Source organism: Eubalaena glacialis, chromosome 2 (genome assembly GCF_028564815.1).
Source record: "Eubalaena glacialis isolate mEubGla1 chromosome 2, mEubGla1.1.hap2.+ XY, whole genome shotgun sequence".
NCBI classification, from domain to species: Eukaryota; Metazoa; Chordata; class Mammalia; order Artiodactyla; family Balaenidae; genus Eubalaena; species Eubalaena glacialis.
This window is the reverse complement of record NC_083717.1, coordinates 145,943,090-145,966,331: the sequence shown is the minus strand read 5'-3', so window position 1 is coordinate 145,966,331 and position 23,242 is coordinate 145,943,090. Positions and strand designations below refer to the sequence as shown.

Genomic DNA, 23,242 nt, shown 5'->3' with positions numbered 1-23,242 from the left:
CTTAAGGAAAAACACTATTTGCATGGTCTCAAAGCATCTCCCCCCAGAGAAAGATAGTAACTTTACAGTGAAGAAATCTTCAAAAATGAACTTAGAAATCATGTTCATGCCATTTTAGTGGAAAGTCTATTAAAAGATAGTTTTGGTTAGTTCCATTGAGTATAAGGACAAATGATATTAAACAGTGTGTCATTGAATTTGTACTAGTGTTTCCTTAATGCTGCCTTTTGTGAACTTCCTAAGTTTCCCCAGGCTAAATGAATATGTGTATTATATGACTTTTTAAATTTTTTCTTAGTCTTCCACTTTAGTGTCTTCTCTGGAGGCAGAACTTTCTGAAGTTAAACTACAAATTCATATTGTGGAACAGGAAAACCTCCTTCTCAAAGATGAACTGGAGAAAATGAAACAAGTAAGATCGTGTGTTGCTTAGGTGGGGACAGGGGGTATGGGGGGGCTCATAGAATAATATGCACCTGATGATCTCACTTTTCTAGCCACCAAATGTCCTTTCTACTGAGTTCTGTTAACTGGCTTATTACTTAGTAAAGTTGAGGGCTTGCAGTACAAGTCTATTTATAAGGGCTCCTATTGCTAATTCTCTAAATGTTGTTCTAGTTATGTAACTTACATGTTGTAGACTGACATTCTGTTACTATAAATGAACCATAACCACTTCAGTTTAAGAAATTTGTTGCTCTACCTTCTCCCGGCCAGGTGTCAAATAATATAAATTTGTCTAAAAAGATGGTGACTTTCTTACTCATAACTTTAATAACTATTCACCCAGATTTGTGAGGCACAGGTGAAGCTGGTCGCTCATCATCCCTTTTTCTTATAGTGAGTTTGAGGCATCTATCTTGGGCAGAAGAGTAGATTCTAGAACATTATCAGGGATGCAGTCTCACCTATGAATTTGGCTTTAAGAAGCACATTTCAAAGTTTCAAACAAAGACCTAATTTTAAGTATAAAAGAGGGTTCACCTTAATATATTCTGAACGTTGTCCAATTTTATTCTTTATTCTGAATTTTTCAATGAGCACATGAATCCCTCAGTTTGAGCAATCCTGATTTATACTAGGAGAATTTAGTTTTTCCATTTTATTTATTTGCTTCACCAAAGGATTACTTTAATATTATGATATCCTTAGATTATAAAATTCTCTTACACCTATTCAGCCTATGAGCATAAAAGTGTCCTTCTCTGAATGCTGAGTCTGTACCATTGAGTGTGTTATGTTCATGTTGATTCCTAATTGACACCTGTAAGTCTTGATTTCCTAATAGGATTATAAGACTCTCAGGGAATTTGTATCTCTTACACTGCCTAATACAGTACTGGTACCCGATAGGTGCTTTATAAGAACCTTTTCAAGTCAGATGCTGCTATGCAAAGTTTATCTGTTCTGCCATAGCAGAAGCTGTCTGTCCATATAAACATTCCAGAAGTTAAAAGGCTCTTCTGTGGTATATAAGTATTCCAGAGCTGTTATTACTAAATTCATCCTAATTAACTTGGGCATACTTTTCTCCTTTATCATTTTCTGTCTGTTGTTCAACCTTTCAGATGATAATGGTGTATTCCAAATCCATAGCATGGGAAATGTATGCTTTGTGATTTTGCCAAGCTAGGGATCGGAAGAAAAGGAGCCGAGTTGGGAGTAAAATAGTATGATGAGGACATCATTTGGCACATTTTTATTGCATTTTTTTTGAAGCATTGATATAAATAGTGAGATGGAAAAACAGTGAGCCCTTTTGCTTTTGGTGGGCAGTTGTTCAAGGCACCTGGACTCTTGGATCACAAGAGTTAAGATGGTGTCAGCGCATTGTTGCTTCCATACAGCTTGGACCTAGAAAGCCTGTGCTGCTCTGTATGACATAATAATTTCTTGTTCACAAAACATTTTTATTTGTATTATCTGTTGCACTGAAAAGAAACACAAATAGTATCAGCAGTAGTCACATACCAGTCTGTAGACACCCAAAATGATACCAGGCTTTGTGAGGGTCTGGGGATGGGGTAGTGAGCAAAGGAAAAAAGGCCTTTGTTAACCAATGCCCAGGTTCTTTACACTTTCCTTCATCCTTCTGACTTGTTTAGATTTGTAAATTATGCTGGATTTGTTGCCAGTTGAAGACAAGATTCAATCCTTAAAGTCTATTTTGTCATACTATTCCTAAAGCTAAATGTAATAGAACTTCAGGTAAAAAGTTGAAAGATGGCCATAAAATCATAATGACAATAAATAATTGAAAATTGAAAGCCAAGTGAAGTAGAGGGAAATTGAAAACATATGAACTATGGGAAGGGTTAAGAAGTGTAAGAAACAATCAGTCTCCTTAAAGCAGTGGTTGTGGGGAGGTGGAAATTGCTCCCCCACCCCAAGACATTTAGCAATGTCTGGGGACATTTTGGGTTTTCACACCCAGTGTATGGGGAGGCAGGCTGTGCTACTGGAATCTAACAGGTAACACCAGAGATGCTGCTAACCATCCTACAGTGCATAGGACAGTCTCCCACAGCAAGGAATTACCTGCCCCAAAATGTCAGTAGTGCTAAGGTTGATGATGAAAAGGAACAAAAAGTTTTCGGTTTGTCTTGATGCCATAAAGTGCAGAGGAAGAAGCCAGTGTGTCCATACCAGCAACCTTTTTCTTAGCAAGTCAATTTAGGCATCTTCCAAAGGGAAGGGTATGCAGAACGAGCTGAAAAACACTGCTTGATTTATCTTTAAACTTGCCCTTGGGACTTCCCTGGTGGTCCAGCGGTTAAAGACTTCGTGCTCCCAATGCAGGGGGCCCGGGTTCGATCCCTGGTCAGGGAACTAGATCCTACATGCTGCAGCTAAGACCCAGCACAGCCAAATAAATAAATAAATATTTAAAAAAAAAAAACAACTTCCCCTTTTGTTGGTTGATACATTGTACTTGGTTGATGCCAATTCCATAGTCTTGATTGAAAAAGATTTTTTTCTAGTTAAAAAGGCATGGGGAAAATGTTTTGTGCTATATCTACACAAGTTAAATTGATCACAGAATGGCAGTATGTTATTTATTTTATCCTGAAGGTAAAACAGAAAGCTAGGACCATTACTTAATGTCTGGTTGATTTTGTCTAAGCAGACATTTCGGCAGTCAGTTGGAGAATAGAGAGAAGCCAGCAGGGAACGTTTTGTTAAAGTTAATTATAGTCCCCTAGAGTTTATATGTCCTCGGAAATATCTACAGATAGGGAAACAGCAGCAGCCATGAAAATGTCCTGTTTATAAATACATCTTTTTAAATACAACCATGAGACGTGATGGGTGGGCTTGTTTATCTCTTACAGCTGCACAGATGTCCCAATCTCTCTGACTTCCAGCAAAAAATTTCTAGTATTCTAAGCCACAATGAAAAACTGCTGAAAGAAAAGGAAGCTCTAAGTGAAGAATTAAATAGCTGTGTTGATAAGGTAGTAAAAATAAGACATTTTTACCATCATTGGACAGTGTGTACCATAATGAGCATTTCTCTAATGCCAGTGGCACGTGGGGGGCTACATGTTAGCCTAAAAGTCTCCTAGAACAGCGTTTTGTGACCTTAGAGCTCCTGAAGCCATGATTTTTTTTTTCTTTTATTGAAGTATAGTTGATTTACAATATTGTGTTAGTTTCAGGTGCATAGCAGAGTGATTCAGTTATACGTGTATGTGTGTGTGTGTACTTCTTTTTTTCCATTCTTTTCCATTATAGATTATTACAAGATATGGAATATAATTCCCTGTGCTATACAGTAAATCCTTGTTTATTTTAGATATGGTAATGTATATCTGTTAATCCCATACTCCTAATTTATCCCTCCCTCCTCCTCCTCTTTTGGTAACCATAAGTGTGTTTTCTATGTCTGTGAGTCTGTTTCTGTTTTGTAAATAGTTCATTTGTACCATTTGTTAGATTCCAGATATAAGGGATATCATGTAATATTTGTCTTTCTCTAACTGACTTCACTTAATATGATAATCTCTAGGTCCACATTATTTCATTCTTTTTTATGGCTGAGTAATATTCCACTGTGTGTATGTATCTTCTTTATCCATTCATCTGTCAGTGAACACTTAGGTTCCTTCCATGTCTTGGCTGTTGTAAATCGTGCCGCTATTAACATTGGGGTGCATATATCTTTTTTAATTAGAGTTTTTGTCTCTTCTGGATATATGCCCAGAAGTGGGATTGCAGGATCATATGGTAACTCTATTTTTAGTTTTTTAAGGAACCTCCATACTGTTCTCCATAGTGTCTGCACCAATTTACATTCTCACCACAATGAAGGAGGGTTCCCTTTTCTCCACACCCTCTCCAGCATTTATTATTTGTAGACTTTTTGATGATGGCCATTCTGACTGGTATGAGGTGATACCTCACTGTAGTTTTGACTTGCATTTCTCTAATTATTAACAATATTGAGCATCTTTTCATGTGCCTGTTGGCCATCTGTATGTCTTCTTTGAAGAAATGTCTGTTTAGGTTTTCTGCCCATTTTTTGATTTGGTTGTTTGGTGTTTTTGTTTTTTTGTTCTGTTTTGATATTTAGTTATATGAGTTGTTTGTATATTTTGAAAATTAATCCCTTGTTGGTCACATCGTTTCTGCACGTTTTCTCCCAGTCTTCAAGTTGTCCTTTTGTTTTGTTGATGGTTTCCCTTGCTGTGCAAAAGCTTTTAAGTTTAATTAGGTCCCATTTGTTTATTTTTGCTTTTATTTCTTTTGCCTTGGGAGACTGACCTAAGAAAATATTGCTGCGATTTATGTCAGAGAATGTTTTGCCTATGTTCTCTTCTAGGAGTTTTATGCTGTCATGTCTTATATATACGTCTTTAAGCCATTTTGAGTTTATTTTTGTGTATGGTGTGAGGGAGTATTCTAACTTCATTGTTTTACATGTAGCTGTCCAGCTTTCCCAATGCTGCTTATTGAAAGAGACTCTCTTTTCTCCATTATATATTCTTGCCTCCTTTGTCCAAGATTAAATGACTGTAGGTGTGTGGGTTTATTTCTGGACTCTCTATTCTGTTCCATTGATCCGTATGTCTGTTTTTGTGCCATTACCATACTGTTTTCATTACTATAGCTTTGTAGTATTGTCTGAAGTCTGGAAGGGTTATGTCTCTAGCTTTGTTCATTTTTCTCAAGGTTGCTTTGGCAATTTTGGGTCTTTTGTGGTTCTATATAAATTTTAGGATTATTTGTTCCAGTTCTGTGAAAAATGTCATTCGATAGGGATCACATTAAATCTGTAGATTGCTGAAGCCATGATTTTAACAGGAGTCTAGATTAGTTGTTTAATAAATATATTATTAAGTACGGTAATATAAATTTTGTCTTATTTTAATAAGTAACTATGTTACTTAATATATATTATTTAAATAGATCACTATTCTACTTATATATAATATAAATAATATAAATATGTATTTAATAATCTGAAATCCATTACATAGACACTTTTTTTTTCTACTGTATTTTCCCTAGCAAATCCAAAAACACTGCCTTTGTGCCACCTGCCTTAATAGGCATTCCATATTTTCCTATTATGGCACACTCTTGGGATTTCTAATTGCCTTCCAGCCCACCATGTCTCACCCAAAAACATGAGGCAATGAGAAGGAAAAATTGAAATCCCCAAAGAGAAGAGACTCCTCAAAATTAAAGGTACAAAGGGAGTCAAGGAAATGTCTCTCTTTTACCTTGTCTTGATCCCCTATGTAGAGAGATGGTACTTGATCTTTTCAGTATAAGTGAAGGCATGTGAAATGAGGCTAGACATGTTTGTAGAAATGCTGTTACCTCTTTTCTTTTCCTGAATCAGTTGGCAAAATCAAGTCTTTTAGAGCACAGAATTGCTACTATGAAGCAAGAACAGAAGTCTTGGGAACACCAGAGCGAAAGCTTAAAATCACAGCTAGTGGCTTCACAGGAAAAGGTATGTGGACAATTCTTATTTCATCTGCACAGTTAATATTTTCCTATATCTCCCAGCAGAACTCCAAGTGGAAAGAATGTTCCAGGTGGATGTGGTCTAAGAGAGCTCAGAATGATTCAATTTAACTAATATTTGACACGTTACAGTATAGTAAAATAATTTGAACAATGTTTCTCCCAAAGTTCATTATGAAATAATCATAAGATTATCTCATCATTATGAGATTACTTATTTATGAAAGCTTTAGAATAGTGTGTAAAAATGACTGCTTATTTCTAATTTAGAATTAGGATTTCTAAGGCAGGTTCATGCCCTATTATAGTTAAAGCTCTCTATTAACATTCTGTTTACCAATTTAAATTTTTTAAAATTGAAATATATATGAGCTGTTAGCATGGAGTAGGGTTCTACAAAGATATGTTTTTATTTTCATCTAAGAGGTCCTTTACAAACCAACATCACAGTCTAAAACATAATTTCTACAAAGTTCAGTAAAATCATCTGTCGTGATGCCAGTTGGTATTCCTTGGTTCTGTAAGATATCATTTGGTAATATACCAGATGACTATACCAGCAATACCTTGCTCTGGGCATAGTTCATTATTGTCCTAAATATAACTTAACATCCTGTAAAGATACATAATATCCTAGATTTTCACTGAACAACTGAAAAGACCTGGATATAGTAAGTAGAAGCAGAAGGGACCTTGGAGTTCTCTTGTCTTAGCTCATTCATACATGGACATGCTATAGGTGAGACCATGAGGATTTGTCACAGTGTATGACTGTTCTCATGATGCAGGTTCAGAATTTAGAAGACACCCTGCAGAATGTAAACCTGCAAATGTCCCGAATTAAATCTGATCTACGAGTGACTCAGCAGGAAAAGGAGGCTTTAAAACAAGAAGTGATGTCTCTACACAAGCAACTTCAGAATGCTGGTGACAAGGTAATTTCTTTTCTTCTTTATTGAGATATAACTTTATACAGTAAAGTGCATAAATTTTAAGTCTATAACTTGATTGTTTTTACACACATATATGTATGCATACGTAAATATACACAGTTATAGGTAAAATATATATGTATGTTTGTCTTTGTGTAACCACCACCTAGCTCAAAATAAAGAACATTTCCAGCACCCAGGAGGCTCTCTTGTGTCCCCTTCAGTTGATAACCCCAAGGGAACCACTTCTCTACCTTCTGCCACCATAGGTTAGGGATGCTTGTTTATGAACCTCACGTAAATGGAACCATAGTGACAAGGTAATTGTGCAAGTCAGAAGACCATGGCTGAGTTGTTTTGTAGTAATAAAACAAAAACATTTTGATGTTGTAGAAAGTAAGTCTCATTTTAATATATCACAATGCTGTTTCATCTGTGTGCAAATAAATTAAGAACAATGTATGTATGTCAGTCTTGGGTAGATGTTAAGACTTTGTCCTACCATAAAAGTAGGCACTAAATTCAGCTACTTTATCTCTTGGTGATACTTTTTTTTAAACTGTGGTTTTTTTAAAAAACATAATAGTTGCTTCCATTTTTAAAAAATTACTTCTGGGCTGAAAATTTTTTCAAAATGAGATTGTACCTTTTTTTTTTTTTTCCTTTTCATGTTTTGGCTTAAAAGGCAAAACATGAAAAAGAAAAAACCCTAACCCTAACCATTTTTTTAACCTTTAAAAAAAATTTTTTTAAAGCATTTTTCAGGATCCAAAAAAATCACCGTGGTAGCTTAAAGCATATTCCTGAGTTCAGGCCTCAATTATATGGATGATATGTGCTTTGGATTCTAAAAAAGGATATGATGCATATGTGAAAATGAAAGTAGAGTTTAGCATGTGAAATCTTTCAAGTTAGCAGTGCATTTCAGAGTTCTCTGTGTTCTCTGTTAACCAAAAGAATAGTTATTTGGGTTCAAAGCATAACTTCATAAGAATGAGGTAATTTTCAAGGTCCCCAATCTCTATGCGCTTGGGTCCTATATGGAACTGGGACTTGCCCTACAATCATCTTTGCTATTAGATTTGACGGGACTATTTTGCCAAAGGCCATTTTAAACAGAGAGTTTCCAAACCTTTTTTTTTTAAATCAAAACTCAGGAATATTGTTTTACTTATATCTAGGTATACATGTGATCACTCTCATTAGAAGATGCTCAAAAAAGAAATCAGCTTGTTTTTAAGGCTTAACTCTACAATTCTCTCTTAAGAACTGGGCCCCAGAAATAGGCACCCATCCATCAGGATTCCATAACCAACAGCAAAGGCTGTCCTGGGACAAGTTGGATCACCTGATGAATGAGGAACAACAGCTGCTTTGGCAAGAGAATGAGAGACTCCAAACCGTGGTACAGAACACCAAAGCGGAACTCATACACTCCCGGGAGAAGGTAACTTGAAAAGTTGTACATGGTGGAATATGTTTGTAAATGAATGTTTGATACGACTGCAGTGATTCTAGGGTATGGATTTGAGTATTCTGGTGTGGCAGACTTATTTTAAGAATGTATAATTTATCATTTACCTGCAATATGATTTTATCATGCTATGTTTATATTTTTCATTTTGTATAAGCAGTTCTATATTAAAATCTGTGATTTTATGAATGGAAATTATGTTAACCATATATTCCTCATTCAAATAGGCTAGCCGCCAAGACTGGGAGTACAAAAATGGCAAAACTAAACTCAATTCTTGTTGGTCTAACTTCTTGTAAGAGAAAAGGTGCCGCTTTCTAAAGACTCAGCATTTCAAGGCTAGAATTGTCTTTTATTTTAATTTTTTATTTTTGGCTGTGTTGGGTCTTCGTTTCTGTGCGAGGGCTTTCTCTAGTTGTGGCAAGTGGGGGCCACTCTTCATCGCGGTGCGCGGGCCTCTCATTATCGCGGCCTCTCTTGTTGCGGAGCACAGGCTCCAGACACGCAGGCTCAGTAGTTATGGCTCACGGGCCTAGTTGCTCCGCGGCATGTGGGATCTTCCCAGACCAGGGCTCGAACCCGTGTCCCCTACATTGGCAGGCAGATTGTCAACCATTGCGCCACCAGGGAAGCCCTAGAATGGTCTTTAAAGATCATCTTTTTCATCACTGAGCTGATGTTTAAATTCTTTACCGCTGCTAAGTAGTTGACCAATTATGTTTAACCTATGCTTAAATACCTCTTTTGAGGAGGAACTCTCTTAGGAGTCACAGATATTCATTTAGAACACCTACCCCGTGCCAGAAACTCTGCTATCACTGAAGTTGCAGTGTTGAACAGACTAAACATGGTCGCTCTCCTCGTGGAACTTAGCTGATGTAAATGCATTGTTTCAGGTGTGAACAGTCCAATACAAAGTCAGTGGGACTGTCACCCCCTTCACTCCTAAAAGGTATGCTCATGTCAGAGCAAAGGTGCCTACAGACTGTGTTTTTTTGGCAGCCACATCACACTCTTGACTCCCAGTTGTTTGGCTGAGCCAGAAGTCCCTTCGTCCTTCTCTGATCCTCAGTGTTGCATCAGACTAAAAATAGATTTACCTAGAAAGGATCTTTTGAAATCCAAAAAAGTAAGCTTCACGAATTGGCAGACTTGACTGGAAAAAGTTTTCTTAATACAACAAAACCCAAGAACTGAATACAAACTTTCCTTATGTTCGCTTTTTGTTTTTCCTGGCTGGGTGGTTATATTAGCATTTCTTCCTCTTATACTGGTTCTTGTTAGGTCCGTCAACTGGAATCCAACCTTCTTCCTCCTAAGCACCAAAAACATCTAAACTCATCAGGTACTGTGAAGCCCACAGAGCAGGAAAAGTTGAGCTTAAAGAGAGAGTGTGAACAGTTTCAAAAGGAACGATCTCCTACTAATAGGAAGGTGAGTTTTTGAGAGTTAATACCAAGTGGCTATGTTCTGACTATGATGCATCCCTAAGTGTATGTTTCTTCCCCTGCATGCTTCCAGGAAATGATTACAATGGCATATTTTGGTTCTTCCTTATATCTATGCTTTTGTAATCCTGTCAAAACAGTATCATAGTTCTTTTTGATTGAGTGATCGCTAAAAAGGAGCAATTAAAGTTTTTATAAAGATGGTTAATTATCTTCATTAGTATCATAAGCTTCTATAAGTTAGTAAAACATATATAGCCTGAATATTAGGAACATCTTAATATGGTCTGTATTAGTTAACTATTGCTATGTAATAAAACAACAAACATTTATTGTCTCAGTTTCTGTGGGTCAGGGACTTGGAAGCAACTTAACTGAGTGGTTTTGGCTTAGGGTCTTTCCTGAGACTGCAGTCCAGATATCAGCTGAGGCTGCATTTATCTGAAGGCTTCACTGGTACTAGAGAATCCATTCCATATTTATTCATACAACTGTTAGGAGGAGGCTTCTGTTCTTTGCTGGCTGATTGCCAGAGGCTCAGCTCCTCACCACCTGGGCCTTTTCTCAGGATGTGGCAATGAGTGATACGAGAGAGAGAGGTCCCAAAAGACCACGATGGAAGCTGTAGTATGTTTTATTTGCTAATCCCAGAAGTCACACACCATCATTTCTGCTCTATTCTATTGGTCACACAGACTAATCCTGGTATAGTGGGGAGGGGACAAGGCAAGGGTTTGAATACCAGAAGATAGGGATCACTGGGGACCCTCTTGGAGGCTGGCTACTACGTGGTTAAACCTCTGTAGCATGACTCAGTTTGTTTTCTATTCTTGGTTCCGTGAAGTTAGAGTTCTAGGCCAGTGTTACTGTGGGAGTTCTTGTTGTTACTTGTTTTCCTTTCTTTTTCTGAACTAAACTCAGAGTTTTCACTACAGGCACACCTTGGAGATACTCTGGGTTCAGTTCCAGACCACCACAATAAAGTGAGTCACACGAATTTTTTGGTTTCCCAGTGCCTATAAAATTGTTTCCACTATACTGTAGTCTATTAAGTGTGCAATAGCATTATGTCTAAAAAAAAATGTACATATTTTAATTTAAAAATATTTATTGCTAAAAAATGCTAATAACCATCATCTTCAGCAAGTTGTAGTAGTAACATTGAAGATCACTAATCACAGATCACCATAACAAATGTAATAATAAAAAAGTTTGAAATATTGTGAGAATTATGAAAATGTGACACAGAGACACAAAGTGAGCAAATGCTATTGGAAAAATGGCACCAATAGACTTGCTTGACACAGGGTTACCACAGAGCTTCAGTTTGTAAAAAACTCCGTATCTGAGAAGCGCAATAAAAGTGAAGTGCAATAAAACAAGCTATGCCTGTATTACCTTTCTCTTCTGAAAATTATGGTTTGTTTAAAAATCTGGAAAGAATGATGAACAGTCATTTCCTTTTGTTATAAATATTTCAAAAAAATTTTTTTAAGTTTGTGAAAGTTATGACCATTGGCAGTAAAGAGACTGGTTGTGCTCTAAAGCTGAAATGTCATTTAAGTTTAGGTACATTCAATTAAACTTTTCAGAAAGACATTGGGTTTCACCTAGCTGCTCACCAAAGGAAAAGTCTAATGATAGGTTTTAAAATAACAGTGAATTTAAATGTACTTGGAAAGATTACACTTAATTCCATTTAACAATTCTTGCTACCCTCCTCTGTTCTTTTTGATAGAAACAAAAATCAGCACTCTAGAATAGTGTCATATGTTTTCTACTTAGCAATATTCTGAATCCCAGTGTCCTCTAGCTCATTAGAGTCTCATAAGATTCTGTAATAAAGAGAATTCCAAAAAAGGATACTCATAAAATCTTCAAATTTCTTCTTTAAAATTGAGAAAGGAGAAATCAGGTTTATGTATTCTCAGTTTTAAACCTTTAAACTTTGCCTTAAGACATGTTTTTCCCTACTACAGATCCATAGTAGAGGATCATGAAATCAATCTAGTTAAATTCCAGCATTTTAAATTATTAAACTATACTAGAAAATATCAGAGTGCGTGGCTCATGGTAAAGATAATTTCATGAAAGTTTTCTCTTAGTGATATATACTTATAACTGATTACGCATATATATATTTATATTTATATACACACACACATGTGGGTGTGGGTGTTTGTACTGGGTTGCAAGAGAAAATGTGCTTCTTACAGTGAGTGGCATTGAAGTTTGAAAGCTACCTGCCTTAGGAATCTGTTCTATGTGAGGAGTGGTGATTAAAACTAGACTACCTAAATATAATCAGTGCACTGAATTATATTGTTTGTTGTTTTCCCTTGATGAATGAACTCAGTTTTCTTCCAAGAGTTGAGATTTGTGACTAGCGTAAATTCGTCAAAATAAAGTAGAGCAACTCAACTGTTTTGTTTTTGTTTTTAAGGGAGTTTTTTGTTTTTTAACAGGTTAGTCAGATGAATTCCCTTGAACGAGAATTAGAAACAATTCATTTGGAAAATGAAGGCCTGAAAAAGAAACAAGTAAAACTGGATGAGCAGCTAATGGAGGTAAGTTTTTAAGCAAATGGCCTTAGCTATGAAGAATATTTTAATCCATGAATGAGCCATTTGTTGAGAGAGACTAGCATAGCATTAAATTCCTATTATGAAAACAGTGAAAATCTAAGTACATTGCCAAGCTGGATTCTTTGGTCTGTCTTACCAAGTTTGATAGATATTTTTGCTAATTACACAGCCATAGGAATATATACTGCTTCACAGAGGAAGGAATAATGTTGACTATCCTAAAATGCAAGGACCTATACCTCATCAAATTCAAGTGGCAGGACTCTGTTCAGTACTGACCAAGAGGCTCAGAGCTCTCTCGCCATTGCTGTGGTTTTAACAGTTGCCTGATACCTCCCACAGTGTAGTGTTTTATAGATGTGATTGCTCTGTAACAACCTGTTCAGTTGGGAAATGCATGCAGGGAATTTAAGAGCATTAGCATTTAGAGGCTTAATTTTCAAGTGTTGCTCTTGTTCATTACTATATTTGTAACTCAGCACTGCCTTGGGAGAGGTACATCTGATAAATATAAAAGTGGATTTGTAAAACCTGTCAGCTTGGACATTGAGTTTCCAGTCTAATAGATTGCTTTCTGAATACCAAGTACAATTATAGGATGTAAAACAACTTATGTAAAATCCTCCTTAATAAGTAAAAACTTCATTGAGATACTTTGCTTTGGGTAATGAAAATACTAATTAATCCAACATTTAATGATCTGTAAAATTTATATAAGGCATAGAGGCATGGGTAGAAAATGTCTTTTTGTGCTCTTAAAAAGTACTATGTATACAAATATTTTTAAGCCAGAATTATAGGAAGGAAGAGAGATATGTAAATATTTTCTTTCATGAAGCTGGATACATGCAAAGATAAGTTTCAATAGATGCTCGGTTTTTAGATATGAAATATGGGCAAGCTTATCACATTAACATTTAAATGACCGCTAAGGTTTCTGTTAATTTTATGTTCTCTGATTTATCCACTAATAGGGAGATTAGTGAAACTATAAAGAGTGAAATCCAAACCATTTTTTATTTCTCTGACAGCGTATAATAACGTATTTAAAACCTTGGGCTGCGGGCTGTGTTTAGATGTAGATATGCTTTTCTGATGAAATAATTATATACTCTAATGAATAAGATATCTGAAGCTAAGCGTGACATGTCTGGTACCTGACTGAAAAGTAACAGGGTATACTTAATCACTGTCAGATTCTCTCCAAATGCTCTGCCAACAGGCCAGTTCTTCTCCCACCGTTCTCTCTGGCCTCAGAAGCCCCCTTCTCTCCCAATCCTACTTTACATGATTAATCATCATAAGCAATTTCCCCTCATTACTTTTCTCCCTGATCTAGTAGTAAATATTTGCTAATGGACAAGGGAAATTGAGTGTTCTTGGCAGTGGAGCTGGAAAAAGAAAAAGCATGAATTTTTAATTGGAACACTGAAAAGAACATCTCATACACTATTCTAATTAAAGTTTCATTAGAAATAAGACTGAGCTGTGAATTCTGTACAGACATATAAATTCGATTCTTCAGCAGCTTTATTAAATGTAATTCACACACTACACAGTTCATCCATTTAAAGTGTCTAATTCAGTGGTTTGGGTATATTACATTATTTTAAAAATTGTGCTAGGTATATATATAGAGAGAGATATAAATGGTTAAAATGACAAATTTTGTTAAGTGGCATTCAGTGGCATTAATTACTTTCACAATGTTCTACAACCATCACCACTACTTCCAAAACTTTTTCATCACCCCAGACAGGAACTCTAACCATTCACCAATAACGCTCCATTCCACCTTCCCACCGGCCCTGTAAATTGGATTTTTATTGATGTTATGATATCTATAGATTAGGCCAAATTTGAGGATGAACAGTGGTTTCACACCATTTTTTGTGCCCACCTGACCTGAGGGATAGGTACATGCCTCTCACTCTGGCATGGATTCTCATCGGGTTTGGGGGAGAGGCAGTAAGCAGGCAGGGAGATGTTCCTACATCAGAATCTTTGGGATCAAGGAATTTAGGGAAAGCTTTCTAGGTGATTCAATCTGATGTATGCACCCCCTTGGGGGAAGGGGTTTCTCCTCATCCCTATATGCCAGTTTGAAAGTCACTGATGTAATATAATACATAGCCCTACCCCAGGGTAATTGAAGATCCCAAATCACTAGAGAAGAAAATGGAAGAATCTGCCTCCCACTCCAGGGTTTTTTTCAACTATATGAGGCAGTGTTCTATAAGCAATTCATTTTGATCACCCAAAAACAGGGTTATAGACTATTAGCAATTCTTAAAGTCTGTTGTGTACCTCTTAGCCAACAGTTCAGACACTTGAACAAAAATGTTTTATAGTTTATATTCTGCATCTCCACATGGCAAGGTATTTAACATCAGGTCCATTCCATAGTGGACTTGAAATCTTCTGAATTATTATATTGGGATGGGTGGAGGTAAAGGTAGCAAGCTCGTAAACCAACCAAATTGCAATAGATGTGGAAGTGGCTGCAGAATTAGAGCTGTGAGACATTTTAATATCTGTAAAATTTATATACAGAGAAATGTAAATGTTGGTTCTTTATAAGTTCCTACTGACTAGAGCACATATGGTCAGGTATATAATATACTCAATTTGTACTGTTCTATCTCTTTATAACTCATATTTTCCTCCTCTTTTTATAACTCCTTAATTCTCTTTTGTTTTTGTTTTATCTGTGGCTAACCTGTACCTAGAACTCTGTGGTTGGAACTAGCAGAGAAGGGTGCAGTTCTCTGCCTGAGATAGTGTGTGAAGGTAGAACATTCTTTCAATGAATTTCATGGCATGGAGACATCTCATTAAACTCCTTGTTCATGTAATCATTTCTACTACTATGACAGTTAATAAATACTTAAGGTAAGAGCCAATATTCATTTTCATTTTGCTTTAATTTTGGAATATATCTGTTTACATTTACATCAGGATTTTCCTTAGTATTTAAAGACGTGTGTGAAGAAAATCATCCCACTGATATAAAATCAGGGGATCATAATTCTCCATATTCTTTATTCTTAAAAATAAAGTGGTGGGTTTTCTAAATCTATAACTAGAAATATTTCAAAATGGGTAACCCCCCACCTCAGAAATTTAGATTTAAGGAAATGGATAGTGGCTCTGAAGTTTCATGATAACATTTAATTATAGATGTGTCTTAGAGGGCCTTTCCCCCTTCTCACATGCCTGGGGGTGCTTCTTCTTGAGTTTAGTACTTGGTCGTATTTGTTGCATGTCTTCCATTGAGCTCTGTGTCTGCTGACTGTGTTGACAGATGTGAAGTGGCATGCTTCACTAGCCAAATGCAGTGCCTTCTCCTTTCCCTCGCCCCAACTTTGGCATGCAATACACATACCATTTCCTCATTGTCTTGAATAAATACTTTCATTCCATGTACTTCAATTCCCAGATGTTCTGGGGTATCACCTTATGCCCCAGAATTGCCTGTCTGATAAACTAAGATAGGTTAAAATAATTTGAGATGCAAGATGAGAGTCTTCAAAACAAATTGCTAACTTGGAAAAAATTTAATCATTGAACATTCGCTCTTAAGAATCTTTATGAATGGTAAGTGGCAAAACTCTAAAGCATAACCTCTTTCTCCCCTTTGCCTATTCCAACCCTGTTTTGTTTTGTTTTTAAAGAGGGATAATTAAATGTTCTAGCGTAAGAAGAAAAAAGGAGAATTCAGACATATGTACATCACGTACCTCATGTCTTAGAGTCACTTAAGAATGAGGAAGTACAGTTTAAGTCTAAAACTTTTAAGGCCTGCTTATTCATTAAATGTATTATCTCCTAAGCAAAATGATTCTTTATTCTTACTCAGGATCATGTGCTGCCTGTTTGCAAGTTACCAGTGAGTCTGAGAGGCCATTAATGAATTCATAGACTTCATTACTCTCTGCTTGCCACTTTCAAGGGCAACTCTCTGATTGAAGGCACTGCAGCTGACCAGGGCTTTGCCCTTATCCTCTAGATGCAGCACCTGAGGTCCACTGTGATGCTTAGCCCATCCCCTCATGCTTGGGATCTGCAGCTGCTCCAGCAGCAAGCCTGTCCAATGGTTCCCAGGGAGCAATTTCTGCAGCTTCAATACCAGCTGCTACAGCCAGAAAGGATAAACCAGTGCCTGCAGGAGGAACTTGAAAACAGGACTTCTGAAATCAACACACCACAGGTATGAGGATCTTTTTCTAATAGTAAACTCAGATCACCTAATTTAATTTTACCTGCTTATTTGAAAGTTATACCAGTTCACATGTGGGGATGAAGAACCTAAATCTTTTGTCAGACAGTTACACCTTACCTGAATTACAAATCCACTGAACTGCAGTGCTGTTTTGGTTTTGGTTTTTGCAGTGCTGCTTTTGAGCTCTCAGCTTCTAAGCTAGGTAATTAAGTGTTCTGGGTCTCCTTTGCACATTTGTAATCGATGATGAAGTCTCAGGATCACTTGAGCATATTGCACAATTGACCTAACATTCTTGTCTAATGCCAAAGATATTACAGAATTCAAGTGCAACTCTAGGATATGTATTACTAACAAAGCATCCTGGGTTTTCTTGTACCAGAGGAGTATAGCCTGCTGAGTTCCATGGAATTCACAAATGGGGACTTTTCTCAACTAATAAAGTAGAGTGTGTCATCAGTGACTCTTTTAGTTGACATAGTTCACTTATTTTTTTAATGATCTAGTTTGAAAAACTCTATTTTTAAGAAAATAAAGATCTTCTTCCCCTTCTCTTTGAATTAGCATTATCCCAGCTCACTACCAGACACAATCTTATATTACCTAAGTTTTCAAATAGTTATTTCTCTTTAGTGCTTCATTCATGATTCTCCTCTTTCAGAAGTCTCTTGACTCCTTGGTCTTGCCCATTTATTCAGAATTAGGAATAAAATTAAAAATACTCCTTAGTTTGTAGAATTCTAAATTAGTTTGTTCTAGTTTGGATGCTCTTCTTCTGTTTTCAAATACCTTGCTTTTCAGTTGACGTTTGACAAGGAATTTCCCACCTCTCTTTCTGTAATCCCCTCACCACGGCTTTGCAAAGTCACATTAGCACCATAATTATACATTGGAGCAACTTGGTTTTCTTCTCCTACTAGTATATATCTATGCTTTTGCATGATGTACTTCTGTCATCTATTCTTTCTAACAAAGGCTTAAAATCCATGTTTTTGGAAGCTTCCTACATTCAATTTCCAAATACTAAAATTTAATTCCAGAATTAAAATTGTGATGGTGGGTGTTGGACAGATGCTTCAACTCTTCATTATAGAAATGAATTATAAAACTTGACCTCAGTTTTTAATGGACATTTTAAACCAAATGATTAGACTAAGATCCTACTCATTGCTCTCTCATATACACTATTTTCAAAACATGCTCTTCCCAACCCACCCACCAATGTTTAATCCTTTTACTTCAATTATTTGAGGATTAGATAGACAAAATTTGTTAAGACTTTTGTACTTAAAAAAAAAAAAAAAAGAATTCCTCCAGATGGCAAGGTGGACTGCTTATTGCTCTCACTAGAATGCCATGGCAGGCTCTCCTGTTTCTGGTAACTAAGCTGACACTAATTTTAAGAATACAGAATGCTATTAGAATCTGCACGTTGTCTCTGTGTGTGGAGTGATGTGATTTCTTCTGCCTTGTGTTGCTTCGCTTGCATATGTAGTATTGATGTTTGCTTTTAAAATTGTTTGCATTATAAATGTGTGAATTTAGACTCCCCCTAAAAACAATCTTGACATCAGGGTGAAGTGTACCACTTGCCTTCTTTCTCTAGGCCTTGCTACCGGAGCAGCGAGCAGTGCATGCAGATTCCTACAGAAGGATTGGGCACCTGTGAACACTGGGCTGTTATTGATGGCATTTCTTACCATGGCAGATACTCAAATGCACACACCCACACACACCACACAAACAGAGACATAAGCTGAGAAATGTTTTGGAATCAAGTGCTCTTTTAAGTTTATTAATTATTATTATTATTGTTGTTAAGCCTTTGCAGTATTATGTTTCCTATTTATGTAGAAATGACAGATTTTGTGAATCAAATTCACAAATTTCAGCTTGTTACACATAATTATTTATACGATTTAAAGAGTGTGGACTTGAGATTCTTGAAAGGATGTATTCTATATATTTTCTCATTCCATATGTTGTAACTATTTTTAACAAAAGGTACTACTTTTATATGTGACATTTGAAGAAAATCAGGGTTATTTATACTGTTTTATATAAGATGTATAATACTTTTTTGACAGGAAAAAGGAAGTTTTTGATGAAATAAAATAAATTTTAAATATATGACTGCTTTTGTTTTTCCTCTTTCCCCAGTCTTTTGCCATGCCCCGTGGTCTTTGAATTAATTATCTGGGGGTTTTTTTGGTTTGTTTAGCTTTTTTTTTTTTTTTTTCTTTTAAGGCAAGTGGAAATCTGGCATTTTCCATTTATGTTTGAACTTTAAAAAGCCATTATAACTTAAAATATAGGATTTTAGATGTTCTTAAGACCTGGTTTCTTGAAATTTCTGCATTAGTCTTTTGCCTACTACAATTTTTCTCTTCAAATTAGTCTCATGGCGTAGTTGTTTCTTTCTTTTATGCTTGAATAAATGCTATTATTTAATATCCAAACAAATGTTGGCTTTCAACTCACATTTGGTCATTCTTTTTGTGCTTTTTAAAGGACACCTTTTTGGAATATTTTTAAGGACAGGTTATGCCATCAGCCACTAATACCTGAGTCTTGCTTAAACATTTGAAGAACCTTTTAAAATCTGAAATTCTTTATGTGAAAATTTTGGTGGACTGGGAGAAAGGGCTGTCAGTTGCACTCTAAATCTTGTTCCAGGTCCCTCTGCGCTCCAAAACCCACACACTCCTTAATCCATCACTCTTGTATGAGGAGAGAAGGCTTCTCCTTCTCTCCTCATACAAGAGTGATGGATTAAGGAGTTGTGTGGGTTTTGAAAAAGCAGTCCTTTTTCTGCCCTATTGTTTTGTCTAGGAGTTTTTTATGGGGAGATTTTCAATTTTAAATCTGTTCTAATGATAAACCCATCCTCCAATTCAGATATGTGCTTCACATTGACAAGTCAAATTAGGAAACCAATAACCAGAATAACTAGCAGGAAGAGGCTATTAGAAACACTAACAAACACCCTCACAGTAATCAGCCATTTCAAAGGAAAAACAGACACATATTGCAAGCTAATTGGAAATGTTAGGTGATCCTGAATAAACTCAGTTTTTGATTATTTTGTTGTTGAGAGGCCCACAGTATTGCAAAGACCCAAATCACAGATGAAAGGTTGAGAACCATCTTTTAATTTACTTTGGATACCTATTTTACTATAATAAGTACACACAGATCTTAAGTTATGGGTTTTAAGAATTTTGCTTTATCTCAGGGGAAGATGGTAACACAGGTAAGATTCTTTTTTTGTCTTTGATTCTTTCTCTAATAGGGTTACTTTTCTAACATGTGCAACCCATGCAGTGTTCAGAGCTCCCATTTCATCAGAAATCCACCCTTCCTGTTCAAAGACAAACATTTGCTGTCCTTTCTCTAGGCATTTTATGGGGAAAAGTAACTATTAGTGCTTTTGTGTGGCATGATTTTCAAATGATAATACAATTTTTTTTCTTTCCTTCAGGGAAACCAGGAACACCTGGTAACTGTCATGGAGGAGCGAATGATGGAAGTTGAACAAAAATTGAAACTGGTGAAAAGGCTTCTTCAGGAGAAAGTGAATCAGCTCAAAGAACAAGTGAGCCTCCCAGGTCATCTCTACCCACCCACCTCACATTCAACTTTAACTCCAGTTTTACATTCCTCTATTGCTATTAACTTGTTAACTTTTGTTGTCTAATAAAAGCAAATTCTATTATAAATGTTTAGAAGAATTTAGGAGTCACTCTTTCCCATACCACTTCAAAAATATGAATTCTGTATTCTACATTGTTTTTTTCCAAAGTTCTTTTGAGTCATATGTTTGTCTACAATTTAAAAAATGTATATTTGCTAGCAGTGACTCTCATGGACCTAAAGCATTTCTAATGAGGTTCAATTCAAATTGAATTTTTATAGATTTTTTTTTCCCCAGAGAGGAAATATTCCTATTTAAATAAAAAGAAATTTTATATTGGTAAAAAATTGGGGGATAATAAGTGTAACTTTAGCTTTCCTGTTTGCAACAGCTATGACAGCCTCAAAAACAACCTTATGGCTATAGCCAGACCCCAAAAGGTTGTGTTTTGAATTAGAATCTGGACTCTCGAATTCAGGACCACTAAGTAGCCTGATCCTTTTTTCCTGCTGGTGGCAGGTGTGGCCTCAGTGCTTAGAAATTATTTGTGCATCCACTGAAGAGACATACAAGAAGGACTACTTTCTAGGAAAGTTTTATAACTTCTCTGGAATCTGAGATTGAGACAACCTGTGGCGGGAGTGGGAAGGTGGAAATTGCCCAACCTGGTTTTTCAGATATATAAAATCCAAGAAGAATAATTCCAAGGGAAAGTCTTAATGCAGAGGTAGACAGGAACTTTCCTTAGCCCTGTATCTTAATACACAGAATGGAGAGAAAGAGAAAGTCCTGTATTTACATTTATTGATTCAATCCTTTAATCATTTATTCAACACATAGTTACTACATGCCAGGTTCTGTTCTAAGCACTAGAAATACAGCAATGAACAAAACAAAATCCTGCCTATATGGAGTGTAGTTCACTTACTACAGCTACTAGTGTAGTTCACAGTACTAAGCATTTGGCCAGATAGCAGTTTCAAAAATAAAGAAAATGGGTAACATGGGGTGTGGTCATCTACAAACACTGGCATTAACCGTTCATCCTGTCCTGGGAGAAGAAAAAGACATGAGAGATAGGGAAGAGCAGACAGTAGAGGGTCTTAGTGCTAAGCCACAGAGTCTGAATTTCATTCTGTAGTAGATAAGAGTCATCAAAGTGTTTTTTAATGGCAGGAAAGGAGGAAAGGTTGTATAAAAAGAGTTCGATAGAAAGTATGTTAGTATTATGTTAAACTTGCCAGTCACTTAGGTTCTGGGCTTCAGTGTGATAGTCTTTATCATTGCCCTTTGAAATGCTATTATTTAAATTAATTAGCCACTCCTTAGTTTTCTTTATTCCCTTAAACCTTGATACTTGTAGATGCCCTGCCTGAAACTGGGTGTAAAATGAGGAGTTAAAGGTATAATGAGGGAAAGGAGATTATAAGATATTAACTAACAGGAGCAATAATAAAATTATCCTAAGGCTGCTGACAAGTTTTCCCACCCTAACCAAGACTATATATTCTAACCATAAAGATTAGAATATCTCTTCTAGACAAGGTTTTATACAAAGAGGAAGAGTTAAGGAAAAGTAACTGCCAAATCTTATCTCTTTATTTTAAAATTTGGCTCATGTATTATAACAATCAGTAGGTTGTATGTGGTTATGAATGGGAAACTCAGGCACCTATTGTTAATAACAGTTAAACACAGTTCACACCCTCAGAAATTTAAGTTATAAAAGTATTTTGATATTTTTAGAGAATGAATAAAGAAATAATACCTAATTTATTAGGTTGAAAAATACCTTCATTTTTGAGCCCTCAAATATCAATTTGTTCTTTTTATTAGTGACTTCTACAAACATATTAGGAAAAAAACAGCCTGGAATAAGTGGATTTGCTCTACTTGTATCCCTGGTGCCAGGTCTGATGTTAAAGCTGTATTGTAAAATGAAATAATATAATTGATAGAAGCCATTTGCCTTTATAAACAACTGTCCTATGTCAGACCTTAAATTTAAAAGAATTACAGAAATGGAGTCAAGATGTTTCTGGTTCTGTTTCTAGCTCTGCAAGAATACTAAAGCAGATGAGATGGTGAAGGATTTGTATGTGGAAAATGCCCAGTTGTTGAAAGCTCTGGAAATAACTGAACAGCGACAAAAAACAGCAGAGAAGAAAAATTACCTCCTAGAGGAGAAGATTGCCAGCCTCAGTAATATAGTCAGGAATCTGACACCAGCACCATTGACTTCTACACCTCCCTTAAGGTCATAGCCAAGCCAAAGGATAAACACTCATAGTTGTGCACTTTACTGAAATGGATGGAGCATTTCAGTATGTTCTCTCAGTCGTTGTTTTTTGTGGGGTTTTTTTGGTTTTTTTTTTTTAAACTTTAATCGCTTAAAGTTAAGCCTAACGTAAAACTTCCAGCAACAGAATTAAAATCTCCATTCATTGTAATTAGTTTTTCTAAATAGACTGTAATGGAAGTTGCAAACAAATACATATTTCACTGTTTGAATTATTCCCAAGCTTCAAATTTTTAAAAATATTCTAATAGCCACCAAGAAGGTGATAGGAAAACAACTCAAGAATCTTAAAACCCCAGTTTTGAATGAGTTTTTGAAAATTACTATTATGTATAAGTTTATATGTAAATTGCAGATATTTAAAAGTTGAGAAATTATTAGCTGGCTGTTTTGATCTTTATTTTATAACCAAATGTATGTCTTCTCATACATTTACATATGAAAAAGTCATTCCGTTTCTAATAGTTCTGGTTTTTTGAATTAATTGTTAGACTTTCTGTTTGGTAAGAGAAGCTGGTCTTAATAACCACTGAGGTCAGAAATGCCAGAGTCCATAGAACTCTACCTTCTAACACCTATGACAGTATTACCACTCTTTATGTATTACAGATATAAAACTCATTTACTCAACTGCACTGTTAACTAATGTTAAAACTTTACCTTCTTTAAACA

The 23,242-nt window shown here is 35.9% G+C and overlaps 1 protein-coding gene across 12 annotated transcripts in view; it reads left to right on the top strand.

The window, feature by feature from the left end:
* Positions 1-22,712, top strand: part of NIN (ninein) — a 102,674-nt gene extending 79,962 nt beyond the window's left edge. For 2 of the 12 annotated variants that reach the window (XM_061180832.1, XM_061180827.1), the window contains 11 exons: positions 299-412; positions 3,333-3,455; positions 5,849-5,962; positions 6,765-6,911; positions 8,176-8,355; positions 9,667-9,816; positions 10,766-10,813; positions 12,296-12,397; positions 16,425-16,625; positions 20,119-20,232; positions 22,326-22,712. In XM_061180832.1, the coding sequence (XP_061036815.1) occupies positions 299-412; positions 3,333-3,455; positions 5,849-5,962; positions 6,765-6,911; positions 8,176-8,355; positions 9,667-9,816; positions 10,766-10,813; positions 12,296-12,397; positions 16,425-16,625; positions 20,119-20,232; positions 22,326-22,535 (1,503 nt within the window). In that variant the 3' untranslated portion in view covers positions 22,536-22,712. Of the gene's footprint in view, positions 1-298; positions 413-3,332; positions 3,456-5,848; positions 5,963-6,764; positions 6,912-8,175; positions 8,356-9,666; positions 9,817-10,765; positions 10,814-12,295; positions 12,398-16,274; positions 16,400-16,424; positions 16,626-18,243; positions 18,493-20,118; positions 20,233-22,325 lie in introns of those variants that run through there. The other 10 variants (XM_061180829.1, XM_061180826.1, XM_061180834.1 and 7 more) reach the window with 8 other exon arrangements.
* The last annotated feature ends 530 nt before the right edge of the window (positions 22,713-23,242 follow it).